At 45.0% G+C, this 11,811-nt stretch overlaps 1 protein-coding gene across 1 annotated transcript; it reads right to left on the bottom strand.

Annotated features, from left to right (window-relative positions):
* Nucleotides 1-6: 6 nt before the first annotated feature.
* Nucleotides 7-10,466, bottom strand: LOC117246107 (uncharacterized). The gene is made up of 8 exons (XM_033609838.2): nucleotides 10,284-10,466; nucleotides 8,082-8,191; nucleotides 7,808-7,892; nucleotides 7,523-7,718; nucleotides 5,250-6,316; nucleotides 4,297-5,096; nucleotides 1,718-1,921; nucleotides 7-1,622 (listed from the first exon to the last, which is right to left on the bottom strand). Exons 1-8 carry the CDS (start codon nucleotides 10,424-10,426, stop codon nucleotides 1,378-1,380), a joined length of 2,850 nt encoding a protein of 949 aa, XP_033465729.1. The 5' UTR covers nucleotides 10,427-10,466; the 3' UTR covers nucleotides 7-1,377.
* Nucleotides 10,467-11,811: the final 1,345 nt, after the last annotated feature.

Here is an 11,811-nt window from a genome sequence, read left to right as displayed (position 1 = left end):
ACAGCAAAATGTCATACACTTTAATAAGTACAGGTAGTATTTACAGTATATACACCGTAACACATTACTAACTTTGCCGTCACTACTGTATACTTTTCATAGATTAGGAAGTATTTACATTGTGAATAAGACCATAAGTTGATTCTGAATTTTTTTTTTTCTTTTAAATTCTGATACGCAATAAATTCAAGTAGGCGTGCCTTGATACAGAATAGTCTGACTATGACCATGGTAAGAGAGGTATGCAAGAACCACTTAACAGGTGCGTCATGGTCCTAGACTTCAAAGAATACTTTTTAAAAGGCTCGTCAGCTGGGCGCCACGGGGTTGGGGGGCACAATGTCAGTCAATATCAAACACAAACTATACAAGTTCATACATACATACATATTCTATCTGTGGGGATTTTTAAAAATCAGAACCATTGGTTTCTTCTTCCAAAGCTTTACACATTCAGGTTTGGTCGTCAGCCTTTAGTGAAAGCAAACGTTAGACCAAGGACCATTTGCTGTGGAGTCTCCCAGTGGTCTAAAACACACACCGCAGCCTCATGGATCTGTGTCACTCCAGGGACATTTGTTTCATGTCACCTTCTCCCTCCTGTATCTCCTGCTGTCTCCAATATCAACTTTTTAAAGTATACTATGCAGGATTTTCTTGTACAGAAGCAGTCCCTCTTAATCATCATTTATGATCCACTAACAGTGTGTTGCGCTGTATTTTTCTGGCAAGACTCTGCCCTCTGCCTGTGTTTTCATATTTTCTGTGCTAAGGATGTTTATTGGCGTGTACCCCACAGCAGGCAGGTAAGGTCAGGGCTTTGTGAAAAGGTAGCAACCAGGTGCCAAACTGTGCGCAGCAACCATCTCAGAGACACAGCACCGAAAAAATGCAAATATAGTGAGGCAAAACACCAAATGAGAGTGAATCTGGGGTTGGCTTTTACATTTACCTTAGCTGGCCGGCGTGTTTACAAACAGTAACCGACAATCCTGCATAGTATACCTTTAACAAAGTAAGGATGACATAAAAAATAAGTCTAAAAAAGCATTCACTTTGTTTGAACTCATATTCACACTTTAAAGTACATCTTGTCCCAACGCTTAAAAGTACATCTCGAACAGACACTGGACATCCCCAACACTGAGTATGAATGATCCTTAACTGGAGCAAACCATCTGTTTTCTTAGCTTAGTCAGTTTTATGACACTACTCACGTATGACCATGGCGATGAGACGGGGCATGCACCTAAACTCAGGTACTGCACCCCAACAAGAAAAGAAAAAGAGAAGCTGCACTCCACCTTTTCTCTTCATTATGATTGCTGGTGGTTTATACATTATGGTATGAGTCCTCTGCCGTGCCTCTGCTTTGCCCTAGCAGACTGCGGCGGCACTTTCCCTCCTCCCCTGTTTCTTCAGCAGCTGGATGCGGTTGTGGACGTAAAACTTGATAGCCCTCCAGTCTCGCTGGTTGCTCACCAGCAGAGGGCAGAGTTCGAGGCAGCGCTCACAGTCTGCCTTCGCGGGGACTCGCAGCTCCATGAGGTTTCTCTTCAGGTGAGTCTCCACTGCTACACGCTCGGCCTCTGACCAGGGGCGCTTCAACACGCCACGCTTCCCTTTGAGATAAAGGAGGAGGTGTAACACTGTGTCAATGAATGAAAATAAAAAGCGTAGCATCAAATTTATAAGGAAGTGAGTGGCAGGTGGTTACCTGATTTGGGTGGAATGCATCTTCTCTTATGAACATTGGCTATTGATGGGCTGACTGGAGTGGGAATGGGCGCTCTCTTCTTCCGTGGTGGTCGCCCTGGTCCTTTCTTCTTCACCATCACCTCAGCTTTCTCCTTAACTTCCTCCTTTTCTTCCTCTGCCTCGGAATCTTCTGAGAAGGAGTCTGCTGAGTTGCCAGACATGACTGTAGGACAGAGATGAAATGGAGGGTAGTTAACCAAAATCAAACAAACAAACTGATTGAGGCAGTGGTAGACCAGCAGGTCCCGTGTTCAGCAAGGTAAAATTACTGTTTTTGTCAGTGGAGTCTGGCTTTGAAGAGGTAAGTTTCACTGTTAGGGCCTGTCCCAATTATCCCCCTTTGGCCCTACCCCTACATCTGCGCGTTCCCGCAAGGGGTAGGGGTGTCACAATTCCTTTTTGCATGTAGGGGTAGTGGGGATGAAACTAGCCCTTCGGAGCGAGGGATTTCAGATGCTGACTTGCCAGCAAGGGGCAGACGTCGCCATGGCTACCACTGGGCAAGAGACGGGGAAAAAAGTTCATACACAGCTAACGTTACCGTCGTCAGGTTGCTTGTTAGCTAGCAAGCTAGCTAGCTCGCACTTTCTGGCGTCTGTCATCTGACATGTTCTGCAAAATTGTCGGATTTTTCACATTACGATAACACGCCAGCTAGTGTAACTATGCTGCCTTGTAATGTTAGCTGGTTAGCTAGCTAGGTAGCAGAAGTCCCCTGTCGTCTGTCGTTCATCAAACGAAGCATGATGAATACAGCAAACACCATCGGTAGGATGAACTCAACCGGAGACTCCGCTGTAGATGCCGGTTGGAAATGTAGATGGCTCACGGCTTCCTGTTTAAAATAGTTACGTATGCGTGAACGTAACCGAAGCGGTGACGTAGTGAATGGTGTCCCACTTCCTAGGGAAAGATTTCAACCCCTACTCTTTGTTGCTTCATTTCGAGGGCCAAGGCGTAGTGGGCAATGGCTAGGGGTATGGCCAAGGGCTAAGGGGTAGTGGACAAGGGGGGGTATTGGGATCGGGCCTTAGTTCAGTTCCTCGTTGGAAAAGGAACGAGAAATACTGAGCATACGACCACATAAATGAGACTTGCATTTTCTCTGTTTTTGGATTCTCCGTTCATCAGAGGCATGTGAGAAAACAAGTTTTCTTCACTGTAGCATGGGCTGAGTAACTGATATACAAATGGTCATTTAGATGGTGAAGTATTAATAAAATCTGGCAAATTTGTGGAATTAAGGTTTCTTCAACTCAAAAACATTTTTTTTTCTGAATGTAATGGTGCAGTCTTTAAATAGTGTCTTACATCGGTTATATTCCAGCCATAATTACAGTGCAACTTGACTGAGGTGCAGGATACAGAATGTAATGGCGTGAATTTTTTTTTTCTCACCAATTACTAATTAACACATCATATCTTGTTTATTTAATCCCCGCAAAAACAGAAAAGTAAAAATGACACATTTTTGGTTTATAGTGGGTTATGTGCCAGACTATTTCTTGGCCTGGGCACAGTGACTTCCTGGAGTCTGTGCTGGTTACCTAGCAACCTCATGATGACAACCAGACTTGAGGAAATTACTGCTGCAGGCCAAGAAATAGTCAACAACATAATACAGCATAAAATACATAAAGGGTGAGTTCATCAAAATCGCAAGTGCACACTCACTCACATACCGCACAAAAAAACATTTTCTCAAGCATGGCAGTATCCAGCAAAGCACGTAGTTCTTGTTTATTTCAAAGAGGTTTTGAGTAGGGATGCAGCGATTTGTCGGCCGAACATAAGCATAAGATATTGGCCTTGTTGACAGCCATCGGCCTATCGGCAAATAAGATGACATTCACTGACGGTGGTGGCTGAAGTTTTTCTGTTGTGTCACATCAATTCTGTGCAGTCTAAAAAGCAGGGCTCGACTCTAATGCGGTCCTCGGGACAACAGAAAATGTGTTTGGGATGAACAGATACAGTAAACTCACCATCAGCTCGTCAGGAGACACAATCTTTTGTTTTCCTGACAATGCTACATTGTAAAGAATAAATCTGTGTTAACACTGTCAGGAGGAGAGCTATCTGATGTTAGCTGTTAGCAGCTAGTGACTGAAACTAACACCTAACGAAGGTTGCACTGAGTTACATGATGATGTGTTCAAGCTCTAGTAAAACTGAGTATTGGGCCAAGGTCAATTACAGAAATTTGTTGAAATTTTGCTGTTCTTTTACAGCAACACAAAACTGATATTTGAGAGGTAATTATGATAAACATCTGTACTGGTGTCAGCCCACAATTTCACAATCTGTGCATCCCTAGTTGTGAGATCTCAGCTGCAGAAGCTGACGTTCTTCCCATAGTCCAATCCATCATCCATCAATAGCTCCCATTAATACTTTGCATTATTCAAAACAGACGCTGGGTGTTCAACCTTAAAAAAGGAACCTGCAATGAACACTGCATGCCTAAAATACCTGGCAGGCCCAAGTGGCTTCAAAATTTTCCCCTGAAGACAGAAAAAGGCTGATGTAACTCCTTACCATCCAACTCGAGGCAGATGTGCTGCAGGCTCATCCCTCTGAAAAGCACGCCCTCCTTCTCTCCATAAAGAACAACACGACCCACACGACCCATCAGTGCTGGATCCCGTATGATAGCGGAGCAGTTCTGGGTCACGTGGTACTCTCGTTCCAGGAAGTCCTCCAGCCGTTTGGTGGCTCCCCCCTGGCCCTCACCCTCCTCTAATAGTAGCAGTTGAGTAAGTATTGCTACCTGCCGCCGCACACGCGTTGCTGTCAGTGCACCAGGGTTCTTGGCCCCGCTAGATCGTGCCAGGTTTCTCAGAAGGTCCGTGCCCCTTAGCGGTGTAGCAGGAGAGTGGTAGGGTCGGGAGAAGACATAGGGGCTTTCTGGGTCCACGCCCACATTAGGGCTGGTTTGAAGGAGCAGGTCCAGGCAGGACTCACAGTGTGGCAGGAGAATTAGCGGCTGGATGCGACCACGCTTGCCCAAAACACCAGCCCGGGGAAGGTTACAGAGGACCTGGCGCTCAAAGGGGGACAGCAGGGCTTCCATGCCAGAGGGGGAGCTGTTGCTGGAGCTGGCCACGGGGGTGACACGGTTGCGGTAGTCCTGGACAGTGAGCTTGGCCACCTCGCATTCCCGGTGGCGGTTGTAGAGGATGAGAAGGGAGAGGCTGGAATGGCAGAGCAGGCGCCAGGCCTCGGCGGAGTGAGGAGAACGGGTTAGAGAGAGGAAGGAGGAGTGCTGCTGGCGACGGAGGTAGAGGACCAAACAGGAGAGGGAGGAGAGCAGCGGAGACATGTGATGTCTCTGTGTGCTGGAAGTGACAGAGAGAGGGGGAGACATGATTTTAAAATAGCAGCTGAGACCACAAAGCACAACCCCAAACAATAAATACTATTTGGTAATAAGACTACAGAAAGTGTTTTCACAACAGTGCAATAAAAAATACAATAATCCTACCACACACCTTACAATCTCTCCATTCTTCTCCTCTGGTGCATCTTCCTCTCCGTCTCCACTCAGCTCCAGATCTTCATCTGGATCGATGTCTGGCTCTGGAGTAGGAGGTGGAACCAGCTCCTCTTGGCTTCTCGAGCTCTCCACCTCCACCTTTTGCTGCTCTTCATGCTTTTCTCTCTTCATCCGTCGACCCCTTCTGGGAGTAGACGGGGGAGGCGGTGATGGACTCTTGACTCGTGCCACCATCGGGGGCGCGGGGCGTTTTGTGCTAGGCAGTGGTAAGCTAGGCCCCTTCTTGGTGGTTGCAGGCTGAGCAGAAGGCGGTGGCGAAAGCGAGAGGGAGAAAGAGACGGCGCCTGTGCTCGAGCGTGTGGCTGGAGATTCCCTCTCCCTGGAGAAGAGAGAGGGTGGAGAGGGGTTGGAGGCTGAGGACTGAGGGACAGCGAAGGAATGACTGTGAGCTGCCGAGGCGGAGGACGATGAGGGGTGAGGGTGCGAGGCACTGCCATTTGAAGAGCTGTGCATGTGTGCCAGCTCCATGGCTGTCCTGACCTCTGGCTGATTGGCATGGTGCTTCTCCAGGTGGCGTGCCAGAGAGCGATAGTGGCGGCCACAGTACGGGCAGTGCTGCCGCCGGCTCACTGTGGTGCCGCTAGAGCTGCCAATGTTTATGTTAATATTGTTGTTGATGTTGGTGGTCGGGGTTGTCAGGCCGCTGACTGGGGGCTGGGACTGGGATCTGGCAGGGGGTGCTACAGGGGCCGGGCGGGAAAAGGATGAGCAGGGGCGCCCAGGGCCTCTGGAGGAGGTGGGTGTGCTCTTCTTCTTGGAATTGACTGTCGCGGGCAGCTTGCGCTTCTTGCGGCGGCGAAGCATTCGGCCCCTTATCTCCTCAATTTCCTCTTCTTCATCGTCGTCATCATCATCATCGTCTTCCTCCTCTTCGTCCTCCTCACGGTCTGAGTCACTGGGCTCAGAGTGGGTGAGTGGGGAGGATGAAGGTGACAATGACCAGGAGGGGGTAAGGTAATCAGAAACAGAGAGGGACAGTGGGTGGGGGCCGGCCTCTTCCTCCTGGTCAAATGGATTTCAAATTAAAACACACCACGTTAGTTCAACATGTAGCTACATCAACAGGATCTACATTTTATATTATCACATTTAAAGTTGAAGAGGTGATTAAGTTTGTTCTGTTACTGACAACAAATTAGGAGTGAGCCATAACATATTGTCTACAATAATACCAGTATAATTTTTAACATGATAAAAAACATTCATATCATGAAGTTGGCAATATTCTGACTTGCGGACATAATGACGCCATAACGTTATGCACAGCAACAACAAGCAGGGCTGACAGTAAATTGCTACCACTGCCACGGTAGAGAAGTTAAATTCCAAAAAGAGGAGTGATTTCAGAAGCGTGAAAACCGCAGCGCTGCCAGGCATGGGCGTCCCGAATATTTCATGAACAGCCTCAGACTTTTCAGACCCTTTTAGTGACTTGCTACTCAGAGTAAACTCAATCTGGCAGCAGCATGGCGTCTCTATTTTTCCTTCTACTTTCTCGCCGTGCACATGCAAGAATTGATGTCGCCACTTCATTTTGTCATATACCTAATGCACTTGAAGCTTAACAACAAGTGTGAATGTGCGATAGTCTTCTCAACAAAAAGCCTTTTAAAAATAAACCCAGGTCTCTGCACACATGTGTGCAGGGAGTCTGATGGTCACACTGAGTGACACATACAGCAGAAAGAGTCGAGGAGTAATGGCAGGTCCAGGTGGAGAAAAAAAACCTCAATCTTTTTGGATTTTTTCAAAAGAGAGGGAAGGAAAGAAGTAAAATTATGTGGTTACTTTTAATAATGGTTGAAATCACCTGTTGACTTAATTTATATACTATATAGAGAGTCACAAAATCTTAACCTCACTGAGTTACTGTTACTTAAACTTAACTTAAGGACAGTGACATCATTTTTTGTTTCGTATTTACTGAATACTTGGGGGCAAACTGTTCAGTTTATACTGACCTACTTAAAATTACTAGAGATGCACGATATTAGATTTTTTGCCAATATCTGATATACCCTTATGTAACAATTCCTCTGACCAATAACCGATACCAATATCGATATATCCAATTTTTTCCCTACCTAAATTTAGTTATCATTAGGTCTTTTCTGTAGTGGAATTAACATCATATTATACATGCACACTCTTATCATGGGAATTGCTGACAATCAGAAAAATACACAACATCACCAGTGAGGAGCTCACCATTGCATTCTCGCCCCAGTCCGTCAGGCTGTAGTCCACTGTGATCTCCTCCCCTTTGGCGATGTCTCGGATTGCTATGACAACCAAGCGCACCTGGGTCCCACAGTGCACTTCTCGAATCCGGCAGTTGGGTGGCGGATGGAAAAGGACGGGTCCCCGAACACCGCTCGCTCCCTCCTCCCCCAACTCTGGCACACTGGAAAACATTAATAAACGTTAGCAATATGGATCCTAAATGTAAAGAGAGCATCCGAGCACAGTTGCTATGGCGAAGGTCCTCCTTACCAGAGCTGGGTGGGATCAGGCAGGTAGTAGGGACTGCCAGGTGGAGGGAGGCGGTCCTCTGCACCCTCTGGGTACTGCCCGTCACCTGGGACAGAGTGGACTATTAGAATGTAGCACATCTTAAGTGCTTCATCACAAACCACAGGCCTTATGTTTGATAGATGGAAGGTGGCTCTCCTTACTACAATACACTTGTTTTCTATAAGCACAAGAGTGGATAACAACACAGACAGCAGGTGGCAAAATGTGTGTGAGTGTTTCTATATATATATACCAGGGCTGTAGCTGTGTTCTGACATGCTCTCCTCCTCCTCATCTTCTGTTACATACGCTCGGTCACACACCTTCACAGGTGTCCCCTTCCTTTTTCTCCCACACACTCGCCTGTAAAAACAAAACCAGAGCTTCATTTAGCATAATGATACGTTCAGACAAAGCGGCGCTCGAGACTTTCCTCCTGTAAATATTCCAGCGGAGGGCAGCCGAAATGAGCCGAGCATGTGATACCTGTGGCAAAGCAGCATTTTAATCTGTTCATGAAACATTTCTCTCAGGTAGGTGACTCATCCACAACAACAATAAGGCTACGAACTACCTAACTAGTGATGATGGCAGCAGGGGTGCCTGTTGTTTTTTTCTGCTTAAGATCCACTTTGATTTGACAAGCAACCAAAACAAAGACATTTAGAAAATTTCATCTGTAGACATCCTACATATTGTATATAAAGAGGCTTGGATATTCAGAGTATGGTAGAAGAAAAGCAGACCCTGAAACATATATAAAAGGTGAAGGAGACATATCACCTACATCAAGGCGCATAATTTGGCCTTAGTGTTAATTAATTACTGTGAGATAGTCTGCTGATTAATTCTACCATTAACAGACCATTAATCTATGACGAATCTTAGGATTCTGGCAGTATCACAGTGTATCACTGCACCTCTTGGAGTATCTAGTTTGGGTGTTTTACACTGAGTTGCCCATTGAAGGCATCACCTCCAGGAGCTCACAGCAGGACAGGACACATAGAGTTAACATCATTCAGGATATTAACAACAGTACACTGATTCATTCGGTACATCAGCCAGCACTGTCTATACAACTTTTATTTGAAGTCTGTTCTATATGGCTTAATAAATTCAGCCCACCCTTTCCAATGTTTTTCAAATAAAGCTGTCTTTAGTCTCAGTTCAAAGGTTGATTTTTCCATAATATAAATTTCATGCATCACCTTAAACCAGTTAATTAAAGTGGTGTGATGTAACCATTTTTTCATTATTGTATTTTTACAGGCAACCAGCATTATTCTGAAAATGTACACATCAGAGAAGCCAAGGAGCTGCTTCCCAAATATAGTACCTGGCAACTAAAATCAATCTTAGGACTTAACACTTAAAATTACTGACAATATCTGTCTACTGTCTTATCCAGCGATTATTTCTGCACTACATGTTTTTGACTGCACACAGGTGTCAGTTCATTAAGTGCATTTTACAGACACTATAATAACTACAGCCTGACCACCATCCTTTATCTTAGGATGGTGATTAGGTGATTAGGTACCACATGAATGCTAGCTTCCAGCAGGTTTACCTGACAATCCAGGTGTAAATCAGTCCCTGATCTGATGTGGTGATCAATGACCATGATTGAGGAACTCATATCTTGTGTCGCCAGGCAGCTGGAGTGGAAACTGATTTCAGCTATCTTGATCATCAGTATGATTTTTAATCAAAATATTGGACATGGCCCCACCCCTTTAAGCAATCACGTCATAAATGAATAAAAGCACTAACAGAGGACTGATTAGCACAACAAAGCGTCCCTAATTCAGCGAGCCGGGTGACAGGCAACTGTTTTCGGGTGCATTTTAGTCATGGTCAGCAACTTTGTTTACTCAAAGCCAAACAAGCCACGAGTCATGATCTGCACCAGCTGAGCATTCAAGCAGTGTGTAGACCATTATAACACCGCCGTGACGAGGTTTGCTGGATATTATGTTCCGGGATGTGCAGTCTAAAAAGCCTGACATGACAGGGCAAGACATCGACAAGAGAGCCGATGACTGGCCAGCGACATACACAGCTCATGATTCCTGCTGGGTGCATGCTAACGTGAATGCTAAACCACAGCTAGCCTGTTAGCTTCTAGCAGCTAACGCTCAGACTCATGTCCCGTCAAAACATCAAGAAATAAAAGGCTGGCGGTTAAATGTGAGCCGAGGCGGCCAGGGGGAGACGCAGCCCCACGGGACACGACAGACGCAACCAAAAATCACAGAAAAACCACTTCCCCTGCTCCGTTTTCTCCATTATAACGCTCAAATCATGCACGCGAATAAAGGCTTCTAACGTTAACTAAACAAACGTGCACGCTCACAGCGCGTGCGTCTCAGGCTCTTGCATTTTGCTCACAAATCCCCGGTGAAAACGACCCCGCGCGAGGGCAAACCGGAGGCCGGCCGTGCTCACTCACCCCCGTGGCGGCGGCGGTTTGCTCCCATCCCCGTCGCTGTCGAGGGTCGGTGGCTCCCGGTAGTCAAAAGGCGACCGTACATTCTCCGCCATTAGGACTCCCTTCCCTACCTCTCGCGCTCCGGTAGATTGCACAACGCGCATGTGCACAACATCCTTTGGGGTTCTAATGGTAAAATGGGGTGCACCCACCTCTGAGGGAAACCTCTAACCTCAACACTCACATTTGGTGGATGCAGTGATTGAAAATACAGCTGTGGAGCTGTGCAGCGGGGCGTGTTATCTTTTATTCACGTGGAAGTGCAGTGAAATCAATGCTGTGAAAAGAAGTAGGCCTGTTTCAGATGGAAGTGAAGCCTACAGACACACACTGGTTAATCCTGGTGTTGTGTTTAGGGTCCTGCAGACACACTGGGCCCTGTTTCACAGCTCAACAGCACAGGCAACTAACATTGTTTTACTATCTTGATACTTAATAATATTTATTATTTTTATCAGAACTTCCTGTAAACATGATGTTAACCCGAGGACATATTTCACCACAAATGTCACCACAAATAAAACTCCTGTAATTTAAATTCTACTTACATAACAGTACAAAAGTCTTATCAACAAAATGTTCTACAAGTATCACAAGTAAAAGCACATATTCTGCAGAAAAATGTCCTCTGCAACTATACATTATGTTCAGGGTTCCTGCTCACCCTTAAAGTCTTAAAAGGCATTAATCTAAAAAAAATACTGCCTCAATTGGGATTAAAAATGTCTTAAATAAATCTTTAAAAAGCCTTAATAATGCAGATGCTAATGTTGACCCTAGACGCTGAAAAAGCCTTCAACTGACTGTCACAGCAGTTTGTCACAGCATATTTGATACATGCAAGGCTTTTGGATTCCATAATAAATTTATAACAGCATTAAAAATAATGTAGTCAATGACAAAGTGATCCCTTTTCACCACAAAGCATGCACTGTGTATGGAACCCTTAGGTGAAAGGATTAGACAAAACAAAAATATATAAGAAATAAGAATGGGGGAAGACGAAAAAATTATATAAATTAGCGCTTTATGCAGATGATGTAATGATAACCTTAACAAATGTAAACACATCACTAGAAAAAGTAGGATTTTATTAATCACATTTTTTCTGATGTTGCATTGTACAACCTGAAAATGAGTTATACTGAGTGGTATCCTTTAATAATATATATATATATATTTAACTAAATGCTTCTCACGTTAACGTCACCAAAAGGTTTAATGTTACAATAAATATTTTGGCAATTTTTTCCCCTGCCCCAAGTACCTAGTGTTTTGTCTTTTCTTCACTTTTGCGTATTGTAAAATTGGTCTTAGATTTCATTCTGAGTGGCAATAAGTCTTTAAAAAAATCTTAAATCCCACTTGCCTTAAGCTGTAGGAATGGGGTATTATGAAAAACATTATTAGATTGTTAATAGTAATGCAGCAATGCATGAGTTGAATGTTACTGTTGTAGCTGGTCGTGGTGGAGTTAGTTTTCTATAAG

The sequence above is a fragment of the Epinephelus lanceolatus genome, chromosome 22 (genome assembly GCF_041903045.1).
Source record: "Epinephelus lanceolatus isolate andai-2023 chromosome 22, ASM4190304v1, whole genome shotgun sequence".
NCBI lineage: Eukaryota > Metazoa > Chordata > Actinopteri > Perciformes > Serranidae > Epinephelus > Epinephelus lanceolatus.
The sequence above is the reverse complement of the archived record's forward strand: the minus strand, read 5'-3'. Positions and strand labels throughout refer to the sequence as shown.